This window comes from Channa argus, chromosome 18 (assembly GCF_033026475.1).
Source record: "Channa argus isolate prfri chromosome 18, Channa argus male v1.0, whole genome shotgun sequence".
In the NCBI taxonomy this organism is placed as follows: Eukaryota; Metazoa; Chordata; class Actinopteri; order Anabantiformes; family Channidae; genus Channa; species Channa argus.
In genome coordinates, this window is record NC_090214.1 from 13,552,553 (window position 1) to 13,570,063 (window position 17,511).

The following is a 17,511-nucleotide window of genomic DNA, read 5'->3' on the forward strand; positions in this document are numbered from 1 at the left end:
CCGAGAAGTTAGGAACTTGTTGGAAAACAAAAGGGCAAGAGAGGAAATGAATAAATCCATTGAGTCTGAATTATAAATTCTCTCAACAGGGTGTACCCTGCCAGTAAAAGACAAGCTGTGTAGTACAGTAAATGACAGTCATATATCTCCAAAGGCCTAATGGAGATGTATTCCCTCTCTCTTTTGTTCAGTGGTGGATATAGAATATAACACACTGGCTCTCCTTAGTCTTGCATAAACAAAAGTGTTGCATCATTTATTTTACACAAAGAAACAAGTGCATTTATAAAGGCATATATATCTATGTCAGAATGCATACATGTACAAAAATGGTTTTGTCCTACAAGAGGTTGACATGCTGCTTGCTGTAGATAAAGATTTGTTATGTTGCATATTATTTAAACATATTAATTATGATGATACAGCTTATGACATCACAATTTAGTTCACAATCGTACCCACTTTTTAAAGAAAGGTCCTGCGTAAGCCACTGAGATAAGATTTGCATCATGAATTTTGCCCTTTATACTTTCAAGATTCATCACTTCTCTAAAACATTCATATTTTCTTATGAATAAGTGGTTATTCATTTCAAAAGTAATAGACTTTATCCTGCAAGCTATTGTGCTTGAAGTTGAATCAGTCTGCAGTTGCACCCTCTTAGCTTCAAAAAATTGGGACAGCTTCACCCTCCCCTGCATGTCTCTTTGAGTGATCACTAAGCAGCTGAAAATATAAAATGATATTCCAGAAAGGCATTTTCACATTTCTTGCTAACAAAACCTGACAGGCAAGACATACTACTCAAACTGGAATATTCAGTTATTCAGTAATCCCATTTGACCCGACTCATTAACCAGAGGCACAAGTCAATACTTGTTGACCAATACTAATGTCTCAGTGGTTACTTGAGTAGGCACTGATATGTCTGTATCTCAAATCCAGCTTCAACACGATGAGGGACACGATTATACTATTTTGCATTGTGCCACGTGTTACTTTTTGGCTGAAATTTTCAGTTTGATCTCACATATATATATACTGTTAAGAAAGACTAGTGCAAAACAAAAATAATTAATTCATTTTTTTGTTTGTTTGTTTTTTTCTGGAAAGAATTAAAATTTATTGTGATGTAATACATTAGTTGTAGTGTAAAAGAAATTATGTTGGTATTAGTAGCTCTTTGACCATATAGTTAATTACATACAGTACACTAAATGAATGTGAACAACAGAGAAGTACCCAATTCTTCATAGCAAATAACATATTTATTATTATTTTGTATTTTTATTTGTTGGGTTGTTTTAGTTCTGTGGATTTAAATGGTGCTTCCCCTTTAATAACTTAAGAGTATTTCATATTTTGCAGTTACTTACCATACTGTTCTGAAATGCATTAGCATGAGGCTCTTTGTTACAGACACATAACTAAGGTGCCAATTCTCCAGTCAGAAACACAGAGCAAAAACCAATTACATTTTTTTTGGAACCATAAGACAACTCCAAGTAGAGCCTGAAAGATGGACAAACAGACACTCAAAGACAAATGTGCTACTTTTCAGCATCAGGGGGACTGACAGTTCCCTTTTGGTTTTAGTGGAACAGTCTCTGAGCGTAATTCTCTCTCTTTCTCTGAGCTGACAGACGGCCAGAGAAAGAGGGTGGAAAAGCCTAATAAATAGCTGACTGAATTGGCTTTGCTGTGCGGCAAAGTGGCTGTCAGTCAGCAGACCTAACTTGATCAGCTGGAGAATCCGTAGCAGATAGCAGAATGCTAATCCGTGTTGATGGGCTGGAAAACAGCCGCACACAGTAAATGCAGTTTCCAGTGATAAGTACATGAATCTTTTAGGCTACCAACATTTCCCAGTAGATGTGCATGACTGGAAGTCTTTCTATAAAATGCAGCTACCATATTTTTCATAAATTGTCGTAGTTCATTCATTCAATGCCTTACAGAGACTTACTTTTGGGTGCAACTAATATTTGTTTTTTTATTAATCTTTCAGGTACTTTTTTTTTCTTAGTTGCTTAAAGCTACAGTTTGTAACCTAAGCTAGGACTTAACTTCCATGATTCCATTCTTCTCTGCCTAGCCCGCCTTTGTCCTGCTCTAGAACAGCTTTGCTTCGCTCTTTATGCTCACACTCCCAGTCTCTGTAGCCATCAAGGTAGTTATATTTATCAAATTACAATAAATGAAAATGCCACAAAACTTACTAATCCAACAGAACTTGTTGCTTCTATTGATCAGAAGGATGAGCCTCGCTCAAATGGTTTTAGAAGCTAATTATTTTTGGACTCCTGCCAGTAATGTTTAGTGAGTCTTCTCCACCTTAGGATACAGATGGGTGCAAAAGTTTGCACCCCGTATTTTGAAATAGCAAAACAACTAAAACGAGATTTTTGTTCGCTTGTTAAGAATGTTTACCAGAAATTAACGTAAATTGATCTAAAGATACCTTGTCATTAAGTTTGCATCCCCATGCAGGCATTTTTAATGTAATATTAATGGTCGTTATGTTTCCCCTTTTGCCATTTGCCATTTGCCATACAGTTATGATCAAATACCAACTAATTCTCAAATTTGAGAAGATGCAACAAGGGAATGCTATTTGCTGATGCATTGTTTTTCTTAATTTAATTCAGTCATTCACATAGTCTTGATAAATTACATAGACTTTAAATTGGCTATCATATAAACCTACTTGACATAGTACAGCAGGGTTGTCCTTCATGAGAATTTGCATTAAATGACTATGAATACATTAGTCAGACTGAGTGTGGCTAGGACTCTGTATTGTGTCACTGTCTGGGGTGCAGATGGGTTCTGCTCCACTTGGCTGTTGTTCGCACTATACTCAAATATGATTTGCCTCGGCAGCTAGCCTATTTTTAACCTTGAAGAGATAACAGTAGCCCCAGTGGTTGCATAACTTAAACAGCTTGTTTTCCACAAGCATTTGTTTTATACTTAACTGTCTTGTCTTCTCTGTCTTGCTCATCCTGTTGCTCTCTGTGCCCTCTCTCATTCTTGTGCTCACGTTACCTATTTATTCCCTACCTGTCTCTGTCAGTTTATCTCCTTTCCTCATCTCTCAAAAACTGCACATTTTCCACCCCCATTGTCACACAGATGTCTGTGTCCTTTTCTCCACCCACTACTTTACTTTTTCTGTATAAACCTTGAATTGCATGAAATCGTGTATCATAAGAGACACAGGGGTTTATGATTTAGACCAGGAACTTTGTCAATCTACAGCAGTTGGAAACCCTCATCTTAGTTAAATGTGACAGTAGGAATGGAAATTACTCATATTGTTATTTCATTCTTGCCCGTCTTTCACTTGTCATCGGGTTTTTCTCTCTGATATTTTTTGTCTCTTACACCCCCTTCTTTCTCTGTTATGCCTCCATCTGTATTTTGTAGCCTCTCTCATTTTGAAATATTTGGTTTCCTAAGACTATTTACTTGTAGCCAGTAAAAAAAGTAAAAACTGAGCTCACCAACACTTTCTTTTGTCTATTTGCTCTTTTGTATTTTCAATCAATTTGCCTTCCTTCACCACTATTTAGTAGATACATCAAAGCTGCATCAAAGGGACATTCACTATAATTGTTGTTTGATTTTCATCCACCCATCTCCCCTCTGTTTTCACCTTCTCGCCTTCAGCCAAGCAAAAACTGGAAGATCGTCTAGCTGCTGCAGCCAGGGAGAAACTAGCCCAGGCGTCTAAGGAGTCCAAGGAGAAACAGCTACAGGCAGAGAGGAAAAGGAAGGCTGCACTCTTTCTACAGACCCTTCGCAGCCCCTTCGCTGGAGAGCCTGAGGCCAAGAGAGTTGAACTAGATTTATCGTCACATCTTGAGGTAGGTGAATGGTTTATAAAGGTGAGCTGGTCTTTTGTAATGCAATTTGAGGTTGTGTCAAAACTGTCATATCAATAACTAAAACAGTAAATGTAGTAGTGCCAAAATTAGAACTGATACATTTAACGGCAACACCACTGGTTTCCCAGTAATGCAAAAATGTTTTGCATTATGTTAAAATAAATAAACTTTTGGTGAGATAAAGCCAGCTTTATCAGAGCAAAGAACCTATGATGATATTACAAGATATTAGAATCTGTGGCTCTGTATAAATAAGCACAAATCCTGTCAATACTATTGAAATGTAGTGTTTGCCACATTCAAGAGTTTAAATCTAAAGCAAATCCCAGCTGTCATTGGGCAAGAGGCAGAGTACAACCTGGACAGGTCACCAGTCTATCCCAGGGCTGAAACAGAGAGACATACAGACAAGCATTCAGGGGAACAGTTACAGCTACTGACAATTTAGAGTTGTATAAACCCAATATGCATGTCTTGGACTGTGGGAGGAAACTGAAGTACCTAAAGAAATCCACTCCACACAGAAAGGTTATAGCCGGGAGGTCGAAACCAGCTTCTTCTAGCTGTGAGGCGGCACCACTACTTACACATGGAAGTTGAGTGCAAAATTTGCATTGCCTTACTTTGATTTACTGTTTTTGCCATTTGAAAGACTTTTGCATCAATAAAATATTTAATACACGTTTACCCTACCCAAGTCAGAAGAAACAAAAATGATCAAGGAGGATAAAAAGAAAGCTATAGTAAATTTATAAAAATTATATAAGTGCAAAGGTTTCCATCCCCCTTATTAAAATGCTTTCTGGTCTGCTAGGTAAAAATCTCCTTCTACTTCTTCTAGTCTCAGGTTTCAATGATAAAAGTCTGGAGAATGGTAAAACAAAATTCACATTTTCTTTTTTAACCATTCCTAAGTTGACTTTGCTTTGTGCTTTGGGTGATTGTCTTCTTAAAGGATCCACTGCCTCTTCATTTTTAGCTTTGGTTGGAGTCTTTGTTTCAAAATATTCTAATATTGGGCTGCATTAATTCTTCCTTTCACTTTACGCAGAGCTCCAGTGCATGTGGCAGAAATATACCCCCAAAACATAAGCAAGCCTCCAACATGTTTGACTGTGGACATTGTGTTCCTCTCCTCATATTTTTTTTTTCTCAACACGCATACCTGTGCAAATTATAAATAAATAACACAACTTTGGTCTCATCAGAGCACAAATACTTTGATTACTTTTTTATTAAAAAAAATTCAGACTTGTGCTGAAATGTTGACTTTCATTCCTGTGGCCTCTATAGACTTTGTCAGGTCCCCTGTAGTTTGTTTTGAATTCTTATGAAGCTTTCAAAACAAGTTTTCTACTGCCTCTCAATCCTTTTTCTTAGTCTTCCACTTCTTAGAAGAGTCTTAATGTGTTCATGTTTGTTTCTTCTGGATTAGTCTTCACAGTTGTTTTTTCTGATCCTTTTGTTGTTGTTGCTCTTTGCACATTGCTTGAGACTGCCCTGGAGAGCAAGCAAGTCCAGATTAACACACCAGGTCAAACCTTTTTATCCACCTGTACTTGGACATGTGGCCTCAAGTAAATTCTGCACAGATATTTTTGGAGAGATCACAATCACATCCACATCTTCACTTTCTGAAGTAAAATGTTATGCTGTGTAAGGACCACAGCATTGCAGTCATCTACTGTGTGGACGGTATCCTGAATGCAGTTTTCAGTCCAGGTCTCATTAAACCTGCATTTGAAAATATTAGGTTGATGAAAGTAACAGAAGCTACCACACTGATAGTCATGTTATCCAGACATCATCTGAAGTGCAACATTAAAAAGAAACTAAGAGGAACAAATACGGCAGGTTGAGAATACAGTATTGTGTGGCAGCCTAATTGGTATTCGCAATATGCAGCTGTAGCCTGAAAATGATCATGTTGAAGTTATCCTGTATATAAATACAGTAAAAATAAATATAAATATACTGTATAAAGTAGGCTACATAACAGAATAACTATTTAAACATTAAAGACCTACTGACTTTGACACATCTTATTTTCCTATATTTTCTGAAGGTCCTGGTTGAGAACTAAACACTGACATAAGCTATTGTTTAAATCATAGGAATAAAATTTGAACTGGAAGATGATGAAACTGGTGTGAGATGTGCTTGTGGTTTTTCATAGAGTCACCTCTCTCTGCTTGAGTTGGAACTACAGAAAGATTCAGTCCACTCTGTTTTTCTTTCAGTTATAGAGTAATGCCTTTAACGTCACATAATCAATCTATGGGTTTACAGTAATAATTTAATAATAATAATGATCATAATCTATGGCCTTAAAGTCATTTTCCCTGTTACGGCTATTTTTGAATGTGATTCTTTGTAAAACTGCTAAAGCTCTTTCAAACTTCATTTTGGTCTCATCAGAGAAAAGAACCTTCCATTTGATTTCAGATTCTTTTTATGTTTTTCCTTAAATTTGACATGATTTTGTTTGTAATTTCCTTTGTAAAAAGAGCAACATTGCACTGACCATAATTCCATGTTCAAATAAAAAGAGAAAATTACTTTTCTTTGAATACTTTTTATAGCTACTGTATATGAGTCACATGGAAGCGAATTCTGGCTATTTAATAAAAAGTCTTATACATACATATACATACACATACAGAGAGAGAGAGAGACAACAGATAAAGTATTTTAGAGATTTTTATTTAATTGGTAATAAGTTGAGACCGCGCGTGAAACCAACAACTGTGGGATTGGTGGAAGACAGCTCCTCCTCCACAGTCACATCATTGACTCGGAACAATTCTAGTCAGTGATTGTATAAAGAAGAGCTGAGATTTGCTGACAATGAAAATTTTTGGTCTGTTTGTCTTGAACCCATGATGAGCTTTTTGAAACCGCAGAGACTGACCAAGAGAGAGGGTAATTATAATTTTAAAAGTAGTATGCACCGAGACCACTTTGGCAAATTATTGTTTTAATTGGCAGTTGTTGTTAATTGTTTAATTATGCAATAAAAGCTTATATCTTTATCGCTTCTCAGCTCAATGCTCATCTAACACACAATAATCTTTATGAACAATTCCAGTCTGGTTTCCACCCTTTGCATTCAACTAAAACAGCTTTACTTAAAATTCCAATAATCTCCTCCTGGCAGCTGATTCTGATCTTTTGTCCATCCTCAGTCAGCTTGATCTGAGTGCGGCCTTCAACACCATTTCAAATTTCATCCTCTTGGACAGAATTCTTGATATTGGCATCACCCATACACCCTTTGCTTAGTTCAAATCTTTTCTCTCAGTTCATTCAGTTAAATTAATTCATGTCGCACCTGCTCCCAGTCACCACAGGTGTTCCCCCAGGGCTCTGTCCTGGGTCCCTGCTTTTTATCATTTACGTACTCCCTCTTGGTCACATTTTTCATAAATATCATATTGACTTTCACTGTTACACAGATGAAAGGCAGCTCTACATCTCCACCGTCACATTGTCCCTCCCTCCATTACAAATTACTGTTACCCCCCTCCCTCTTCCCTCACTGATTGCCTCCTTGATATAAAATCCTGGCTCACATGCAACTTTCTCAGATTATAAAATGGGAAAATAGAAATGTTTGTCATTGGCACTAAATCTACTTTAACCAAACTGACTGCTTTAAAATTTCTATTGACAATTCCTTTATCTCTCCCTCCGCTCAGATTAAGAGTTTAGGTGTCATCGTCAACAGCACACTCTCCTTTACTTCCTACATTAATAACATAACACGGTCAGCCAACTTCCATCTTCACAGCATCCACCACCTATGTCCCTCCCTCGCACCCTGTACTGGTTCACATTCTTGTCACTTCTTAGCTTCATTACTGCAACTCCCTTCTGTTTGGACTTTTCCAAAAAATTCCTCACAGAATTCGGCAATGGGCATCATCACAAAAACTCCATCTACCTGTCACGTTACACCTGTTATGCAGCCACTCTACGGCTTCCTATCACTTATCGCATTCATTACAAAATGCTGTTACTTATAAGGCCATTCATAACCTCGCCCCTGTATTCCTTGCCGACCTCCTCCATATCACCCAAATCCCTGTACCCTCAGATCTTTCTCATCTAACCGACTCACTGACCCTTCTGCTCACCTCACTGCTATGGGGGGCATAGCATTCAGTTTCTCTGGCTCCCAACTATGGAATTCCCTCCCCCCTGACCTTTGTAATATAAATTCAGTTCCACATTTCAAATCCCAGCTCAAAACGTATCTTTTCAGACTTCCGTACTCTCTGAGTGGCTGGCCTGCACAGATGTCAGTATAGATGGCATTGACAGTTGATGCTGCGACAGTTGTCCATGTTTAATTGTTTTCTATTGTACTTTATTAGGCATTGTGAATTGGCCCATTACCTGTAAAGTCTGGTGGCAGTGTGCAGGCTCATGTTAGTACTGCATCAAATAAGTCAATCCACTCCAGATGTTTTTTGATACACATCCTAAAGAAATAGGCCATTGTTGAATAAATGGATTTTGTAGTTCAGTGTATTCAAAACTAGAGATTGATCTCTTGTGGTGTTTGTGCAAGACTGTAAGGTTGAGATAATGATAGCTCACTGGGAAAATGTTTAGTGTTTTTTTACCCCTTGACTTAAAACATAGTATGGAAATTAGCGGTCTGCTTTAAGACTGCATGTGGCGGTATCAATCTTACAGCCCATTAAAGAGCACAATGCAAGTCTGTGTAATGATATCTTTGGTGGACAAAACACTTTTGATGAACAGATGTTAAGTGAAATTGGAGCGAAGGGAGCTCAGAGTGGCTTTGAGGTGATTGAAATTAGTAGTTTTAGTGAATTTTTTGGCAGCTTTATTTTGGAAGGCCAGCAAACCAGGATGGTGCAATAGCAGTAGACAAAATAAGATGATGTGAATGTGTTGATCTAAGTTTTCCATGCTTCTCAGAGGTGCTCACAATCTTGTTTATGCAAAAGACCTGTAGGGGTAGTGGCACTGCTGAGATAGCATAGAATTGGAAAGTAATTATATGAATAGGTGTGCAAGAGGATTCTCAATTCTTTCACAGGCTGGTGATGGTTTCAAAACTTAATTTGCAGTAGAAGCTGTAATTAATGGTCATTGTGAACGTGAGTAAGACTCCTTGATTTCTGACAGTAAATCCACTTATTAGTTCCCTCAGAAATATGCTGCCTAGTTTTATAATGTCTAACAGCAGGCAGTGTGTTTTCCTAAATGTCCATATGCTGCTGACTTAAATATGAAAAATATGGAGTAGTATGGAGAGTAAAAGGCTTTACTGTAGGAGTTTGCTAGATTAATGTGATTTTAGAGGAATTTTTAAACCATGCAAAAATGGCTCATTCAGTGTCTCATTGTATAATAAACAGATTTGATTTACTTTGAATGATGGAGATTGTACCAAGGTGAAACTGTAATTACTTCAATTTAATTCAAAAATATAAGTTTAATGTCTATTTTAACTGCATTAACCAGGTATTAACACGTATAACGTTTTATTCACCCTTTGGCCACATAACCATGTTTTTACACTTTAATACTGCTTTGCTGCTGGTTTGTTTTACCACCTTAACAATTCCCAAGTGTTCATATTCTTTAAGTGTTGGAGGATTTACTGTATTTTTTTGCTTCTCTTACTGTCCAAACTGCTATATCTTGCCAGAACAGATGTGAGACATGGTGCTAGGATAAGCTTTCCATATGTCAGCCCTAATTTGAAACTAAACTTTGCCTCCTATCATTTCATTATCTTTCTCTTAGCCCAGACACCAGATAGCGTGCAAACAGAAAGGTGCAATAAATATTCTTCCTATTCTCTTCTTCCGTGCCTGCTTTTTGTTATTTTTTGTCTTCCATTGAGAGCACTTCTTCTTGTTTTTGCCCCATCTCTGCTGCTGTACCTCATTTGTCTTCTTCTTTCCTCTACTTTCATCATCATCCTTTCAGTCTGCATTTCTTTCTGTCCCTGTCTCTCTCTTTGACTGCAGTTGGGGAGAGTGGGTAACTCTTATTTTTTTAAGAACTGGGATAGTAACTTTTATTTATGCACATTCACAACCATACATAACCATAATTTATGCTCTGGCTTCGATGTTCATTACATATAACAGGGACAACATTTATGTTGATGGAACAAAATATGTGATGCTTGTGTTTATCCACATACCCTTTCAGCACCACAAATGCATACATATGTAACAAGGGAGGGCCTGGGAGCAATTTAAAGCCTAACCCTGGAAGAGAAAATCTGACCTCAGAAGATTTAGTATATCCTCTTTATTCCACTGATGGACCAAAGCATCTTTTCAGTGTAAATCCTGCAGCAGATGGATCTAATACAAGCAGACAGTCCCATATTTGGATAATTAGGGGCACTTTGCTGCTGACGGTTGTAACTTAGTGTGTAGCCAGAGGGCTGAGCTGTGTTGTGTAACCCATACAATCTTTTAATCAGCTGAGTAAGGGAACAATATGAGTAATAATTTCCCCATAGACCAACTGACTTTGACTTTGTCTGAGCCATCCACCAACAATACCATGACTCTTGTTTGCGCACTCATGGATATTGCTAAAATCTCCTGATATACATTTTTATCACCACCTTCTGTCATTGTAGCTACATGTATTGCTTTAATAAGAGAAGCTGTCAGGGATTACATTTTATATTTCACTCTATTAAAGTTTCTAGGGGGCCTGGTAGCTCAATGGTGGAACATTGTTGGGACTGTTGGGATGCAGAAGGCTGTGCATTTAAATCCCACGCCACCAGGTGTGGCCCCATCCGGGGGCTTTTTGGCAATAAATCATATCATCTTACAGTTTGTACAGCCAATCAAACCCAATCAGGAAGTATCCTGGTAATTAATGTAAATTGATGAATATGGCAATTTTTATACATAAAAAATTTAAAACCAAAACAGAATCAAATTTTCATTCAAATATTTTAAAAGCCTTAATAACGATAAGGGGGAAGTCATTTGTATTATTTCTATTATCTTAAACCAAGTAAAAAGAGACCATGCAATGTCTAAATGCCCCCCCAAAAATGTTGACATATTTACATTTTGTCTTTATCTTTCTTTATCTAGACGCAGGAGACCTTCTCTACTCTGTCTGACCTGCCATCTTCTCAAGTCTCCTCTGCACAAGCTACATATCTGCAGGATCAAAGGCCTCCCATTGAGAGCCAAGGAGCCTATCGCAGCAAGGAGGCCCCATCTTCCTCATCCTCTCACACTACGTCCAGAGGAGCAGACAGAGACAGGGATAGAGAAAGAGACAGGGACAGAGATAGAAACAGGGATAGAGACAGAGACAGAGACAGGAAAAAAGGGAGGGACAAAGACAAAAAGAAGAAAAAACACAAAAGAAGGTCAAGATCACGGTCAAGGTCAAAGAGCAGACACTCCCTTCCCAGTGCCTACAGGAGATCCTGCAGGTCTCGGTAAGACGCTGCTGGGACAACCATGTACTTGCATGTCAGTAGAAGGTTTCTCTGAGTATCACATGATATGCTTCGGTTTTGGTTTAGGATGCTGTGATTTCATTTTTAAAGGTTCTTGATTTGCCTTTGATTTTTTTTTTTCCCTCAATGTTTGAATGTCTCATGGTAACTGTTCAGTCAGCTGGAGACATTTTGTCTTGCCTTTTGTCATGGCTGTATTTAGTGCAGCTGTCCAGTGCATATCTTTATTGGCCAGTTGGTCACATATAGACCCGGAAGAAGTACTTTACATGTCTTCATTTGTTTTATTGTCTTAATGTGTTTTTATTTTTTTTAATGCAGCATAAGAACAACCAAATAATTTCTGTAAACAACACAATACACAACGTTCACTAGTTAAGTTGCTTTGCCTTATTTTAGTGCATTGTCAGACTATGAAGCCATTTAAATTCATATTTGAAAAAATGATTTACTCAAACACTTCCATTGTTATATCCAAACCTAAATACATTTGACATAATTGTTATAGGTAGTAGACAAGCAGCTCATTGGAGCAGACTGACCCTCCATACTAAACATGGTGTGACTTAACATTAATAAACACTTTCACTTTATCTTCTTTGTTGTTAACTGCCTATTGAAAAGGGATTAAATTGTATGAGGGGAAACGTATTTGATGAATGAATGAAAATAAAGGTTAAGGGTTGAGAGGAAGTAATCAAAGGTAGATATTGTATTGTGTGTTTGTGCCATTTATTTGTCAGGCTAAAGTGAACAATATTGACCCGACAGCTTTGTTTTGCTGTGCCAGGATAGGCTGACATTAACTCCCCTGGCCTTTTCCTTTCTGCTTTTATTTTTAGAAAAGGGTTATAATTATAATCCTTTTCTAACCCTGGGTATTTGATGTTTATAAATCCCATGCATTCTCTGCGTAGTAGCGATGGAATAGAATGAATATATCCCTGCCCTTTGTGGAATAAAATCTACTTGAATTAATCTTTTGTATTATCAATGAATATTTTATTCCATTTTCTGTTTAGACTACTTTAGGTCAAAATTATGTATTGACAGTCTGTTATAATATATAATCAAATAATGAATCATGTTTATCAAAGTAATTTACAGAAATTGGTTCTTGATCTTTAAGAAAACACTGTGTCATGTTTAGGATTCATAAAAAGCTCATAGAATCATTGCAAATCGTGTTTAAGTTCCCAATGGCTAGTCCTGGTCCTGGTTTTACTTTTAAATATTATCCTAATAGTTTGGTTTTATTGCTTTTTCTCGCTATACCCCAGTCATTTTCTAACCATTCTGTTTTCATCCACTTCTGTTCTTGTCTTTGTGAAATGCATCAGATCATCTTCCAATCTCTGTCTTTTGTCGCTTCTTCCAGTCTTATGCTTTCTTTGTTCTCTTGTCTGGCCAGATCCCATTCACACTCCCCAGGGAGAAAGGACAGGAGGGGCCCATCGTCAGACAGGAAACGTGAGGAGAGAGAACGGGAGCGATATCATCCCAGCAGCAGCTCTAGCATGACCAGGAGGCATTCAAGATCCAGGTAAACCCAGCAGCAGTTGTCATCAGTCTGTGGTGACAGGAAGAGTTGTCTCCACATACAGCTGTGTTTATTTTGATTGCACCTGACAAGGCAGAAGGTGACTCACACCACTGCAGTTGGATGTTTAGTATTACCCATTAAAGTGATGTGTTTGCGTGTGTGTGTGTGCGTGTGTGTGCGTGTGTGTGTGCGTATATATATAATATACGCACACACACACACTGTGAGATGATTTACATTGTGCCTTTTAAGACTAGTTTTAGCCAACATACACAAGAGAGACATCTAATCCAACTGGAATGAACAGCTTCCACTTGCTTCTATATTTAAGCATGACAAAAGCCCTGTCTTCAGAATGTACTTGTTGTTAGGTGTAGTGTTTTTTCTTTCTTCATTTCCTGATTTTCCTTTTTCGCTTGTGTTTGTCAGGTCGCCTCCTGAAAAAAGAAGGACAGGACAAATGCAAACTGCACGGTCCTCTCTCTCCCCATATTCCTCACCTGGCAGGGTTTTGTCCCAGCCATCCAGCCCCGCCTCCAGCCTGGCCTCTAGGTAATCCTCTACATCAGTCCACCAACAAAGCATTTAGATTGCCTTGGGTGTGTAACTGAAGTGTCTTTACTATAGAGTTGTTGTAATTCAGAAAACATTCAACCTGTCAAATTAGAATTTTTTTCCCCAAATATTGAACCAGCAACCATTGGCTGTAGAAAGTAGCACCATCTATTCAAAGAGTTTGAAGGTGGTGTTTTTATGTGGCATTTACAAACCCAAATCCTCAACCGCAAACATGTGAGAAATGTTTAAACTGTGTGTTTATCTAGTTCAGAATACTGTAAGCTGCAAACATTACAGTGACAGCATACTAGCTTATAAGTCAAAGCCAAAGTAATGCATCCCACACCTGCATCACATAAATTTGATCATTTTCTCTCTTCAGCAGATTAAATGCATGTTAGTTTTCATTAAGGACCAGTGATTGACTTGGGAGCAGGTTTTTGGTCATTGTCATGATCAAAAATTTGTTTTAATACTTCGATTGTAATTTGACACAATCTTTTTGTACATCCCTGAAATAATTCAGCTAAATAATGAGTAAAATTAAATGAGCCCATTCCAGAAGCAGCCACGCAAGCCTAAGTCATGGTATTGCCTTCAACATGCCTTATAGATGAGCTTGTATATTTTGGATGAGCAAATCCCTTTTCTTCATACTTTGGCTTTTCCATCAGTTTGGTAAAGGAAATCCTGATCTCAGGAGTCCTTTGCTCCAGAACTTTTTTTGCAAATCCCAACCTGGCTTTCTGATTATTACTGCTGATGAGGTGCTGATCTTAACTTAAGGATGAACTGATTACATTTTGGGGATCAAAGGTCAAGATCACTGACTTCACATCTGTCCGTTCTTGTAATTGCAATATCTCAGGAAGCGCTTGAGGGAATTTCTTCATATTTGACACAAGCTTCCACTTGGATTCGAGGATCAACTGCTATGGCTTTGGTAGTCAAAGGTCAATGACATTGTGAACTCTTCATTACATCCTTGAATCTGGACAGATATGAATTTAAAATGCAGCTTGACCATGTTGGATTTTGAGGTCGGAAGTTGGTCAGGTTCATTTGACTTTACAAGTTCGAAATCCAGCTTCAAGAGGTGGCCAGTTGAAAATTTTCATTGGGAACTCAGAAACGTTGACTTTGTAGTTAAAGTACCACAAGGAGGGTATGGGACTAGTAAAAAGTCAGTGTATGTGCTAAGTTTAATAATGCAATGCTTTCTAATCCAGAATTCAGTAGACCACCATAGAATGAACACGAGTTTATGTCCTTGTAATGTACCATCATAATTCCCTGCAGAGTCAAAATGTTTATTGATGTGGAAAAAACTGTAATATTCTGTCAATAAGAAACTCTATAAAACTCTTTAAATCTAGTATGGCTGGAAGAGACTTGAAGCATTAAAAGTCAAGAGCCAGTGAAATGATGGCTTACAGCCAGCGTCTTTAAGCTTTAGTGTCTTAAGGCACAGAGGCATTCATGAAAATAGATATAATGTCTCAGGGGTTGTTGTTTTGCCGTTTAAAATATTTTCCAACGAATAAACTGTCGGATACATTTTTTTTTGTTGAATGCTGGCAGGCAAACTGTAGGGCTACACGGACAACAAAATGAACGCACAGCTAACTCCCCATTTTCTCCTCCCTGTCTGCCCCCGAACAATGCAAAGTGTGCATGCACTGTACTCCACTGGCTAAAGTAGGGCAAGCCATTTGCTGCAGCAGGCTACCAGCAGGGAGTAGGAGTTGAGAGATTGGTTTGCATGTCCAGGATGGAAAGACAAATCAAAAGGCTGCATTCACATTACATGTGGAAGTGACCCAAATGTAATCTCTACAGAGTAAATTAGATTGGATATTTATTTCAAGGAAATGTGAACAAACCAAATTGATTTTTTTTTTCTTCTTCAAATTAGTTCTGGGCCTCTTGTATGTGGTCTTAGATCCACTATCCCATCCTTCATGGGTTAATGCTGGCATCTCGCAGTTCAGGAAAAATAAACATAGAGGAGAGCATCAAAAGAAACAGGTGAAGAGACATGAAGACATTGATAGAGAAGCTTCATATCAAGCCAAACTAGAAGGAACATATGGTAACTGAGCAGTTTTCAAAGAAAATGCTCAGTTTGACTTTTGCTCAAGGCTCATATTTCAGTTACATTTGTGTGTGCAGTCAGTTTAAAACCACAATAGTATTGTCCCAGTTTTTCTCGATACATTTTACTTACCAACATGAATGTGAACCATCAATATTAAAAGATTAGACAAAAGAAATTTAAACATTAATGTAATTGTAATGTAATGTGAAAGTAGCCGTAGAATTTCCTCTCCTTGCATGAAGTCATATTACTGCAAGGAAATATCAATGTTAATTAATACAGACCTCAATTTTTTACACTTATTGAGGCAATTAACTTTCCCAGAACAGTGGTGACAGATGTTAGATTGAAAATACATTAGTAGAATAATGTGTAAGAACACAAATATCAGTAATATGTGAAACACACAAGGCTTGATGCACTGCAGTACAGAAGTCCTGCCATATCTTAAAAAAGAAATCCTTTTTCAGACTTCTTTTTTACAGTTTGGGATATCAATTCCATTTCAACAACCAAGGAAATTGCTGAGGTTATGTGCATTAGCCCTTACTCTCCTTAAGAGGGAAATGACTGTGGAAGAATCCTAAATGAAAAGTCAGTGTGAAGTCCCTATGGCAGTTTTCAGATGTTAAAAAAATCAGCCCTGGTCTATATGTAATAAATAAATAAACTGGTAAAGCTTCACAAAAATATAAATGTTAATTTGCGTAATTGATGTATTGTATTTATGAATATTCCATATGTGGAACCTATTGTAACCCCAAAAAAATATTTGAATGATGACATACATTGTAAATATAGAAGACAATAAAGGCTTCTTGTTTTGTGCAAGCAGAGGGTTTGCGTATGTATTTCATACAACACAATTTCATGCCTTTTAAAAAGCATTGTTTTTGGCAAACGGCATCCAACCTCAGCAAGTAACGCAGCATGATTGTTATAAGTGCGAATGCTTTTTATTTGTAACAAAGAATGGATTCTTCTGATTTTTGTTGCTCGTCTAAAGTAATTGGTCTGTCTTTTCAGAGAGGTGCAATTGCCAGAGCAGCCACATAAGTAGAATCATTCTTAAAGGAGGATTGGCTTATGTTTCAGTTTTTTGTTATCAAAAGTTGTTCGTAACCTGTGTAGGCATCACACCAATATTCTGTGTGGGAATGGATGGAGTTGGTTCTTGTCAGGTTGTATCTTTTGCAGTTGGCTTTCTACAAGGAATAGCACTAGAGCAGCATACAGGATAATCTCAAATCGACCACGTTTGGACACACACAGGCACCTGAACCACTAACTCTGCTCTCTACTGTGATCTGTTTTCTATCAACTGGATCCACATGAGTTTTTGTATTTCTAAAATGTACCTGATGAATTGAAATGCTGACAGTATACAGATTAAAAGCTTAGTGCGGTTTCTGCATTTTCACAGTTTGACTGGATGATTATAAACTTTCATTTGTGACATTGTGTATGTGATAGCTTTTTTTCTCTCCTTTATCTCTTGTCTTCCCCTTCTCCTCTCTTCTGCCTTGCACTGCTCTCGACGCCTGTCCAACTTTGAACATTTCAGAAGATATCATGAATATTACATACCCTCTCATGTTAACATGATTGGTTTTCTTCCTCTCTCCCCCACTCTTCCTTTGTTTCACTCTCTGTCTTCCCCCTCTTTTTATACAGGGGTGGCTCTCAGGAGAAAGACAATGCAGTGTCCTCATCCATAGTGTCCTCTGTTCAGTCCAAAATAACTCAGGTATTATTCTTTGCTTTTATAACAAATATATCCTCTGCTGAACCTTTCACCTTATGCAATATAAGTACAGAGTGCTTTTTTGTGTTTTCTCCATGCAAAGAGAAGGACCTTCTAGGCAGATGTTAACTTGAAACTATACACATTCTGCTGCGTGTTTATAGAGCACATGGACATCTTTGTGGTGTT

The 17,511-nt window shown here is 37.7% G+C and overlaps 1 protein-coding gene across 7 annotated transcripts in view; it reads left to right on the forward strand.

Moving 5' to 3' along the window:
* Window positions 1–17,511, forward strand: part of sfswap (splicing factor SWAP) — a 52,113-nt gene that overhangs the window by 28,814 nt on the left and 5,788 nt on the right. For 4 of the 7 annotated variants that reach the window (XM_067483840.1, XM_067483841.1, XM_067483842.1 and 1 more), the window contains 5 exons: window positions 3,673–3,869; window positions 11,003–11,358; window positions 12,791–12,922; window positions 13,352–13,474; window positions 17,253–17,325. In XM_067483840.1, the coding sequence (XP_067339941.1) occupies window positions 3,673–3,869; window positions 11,003–11,358; window positions 12,791–12,922; window positions 13,352–13,474; window positions 17,253–17,325 (881 nt within the window). Of the gene's footprint in view, window positions 1–3,672; window positions 3,870–11,002; window positions 11,359–12,790; window positions 12,923–13,351; window positions 13,475–14,348; window positions 17,326–17,511 lie in introns of those variants that run through there. The other 3 variants (XR_010911511.1, XM_067483844.1, XM_067483843.1) reach the window with 2 other exon arrangements.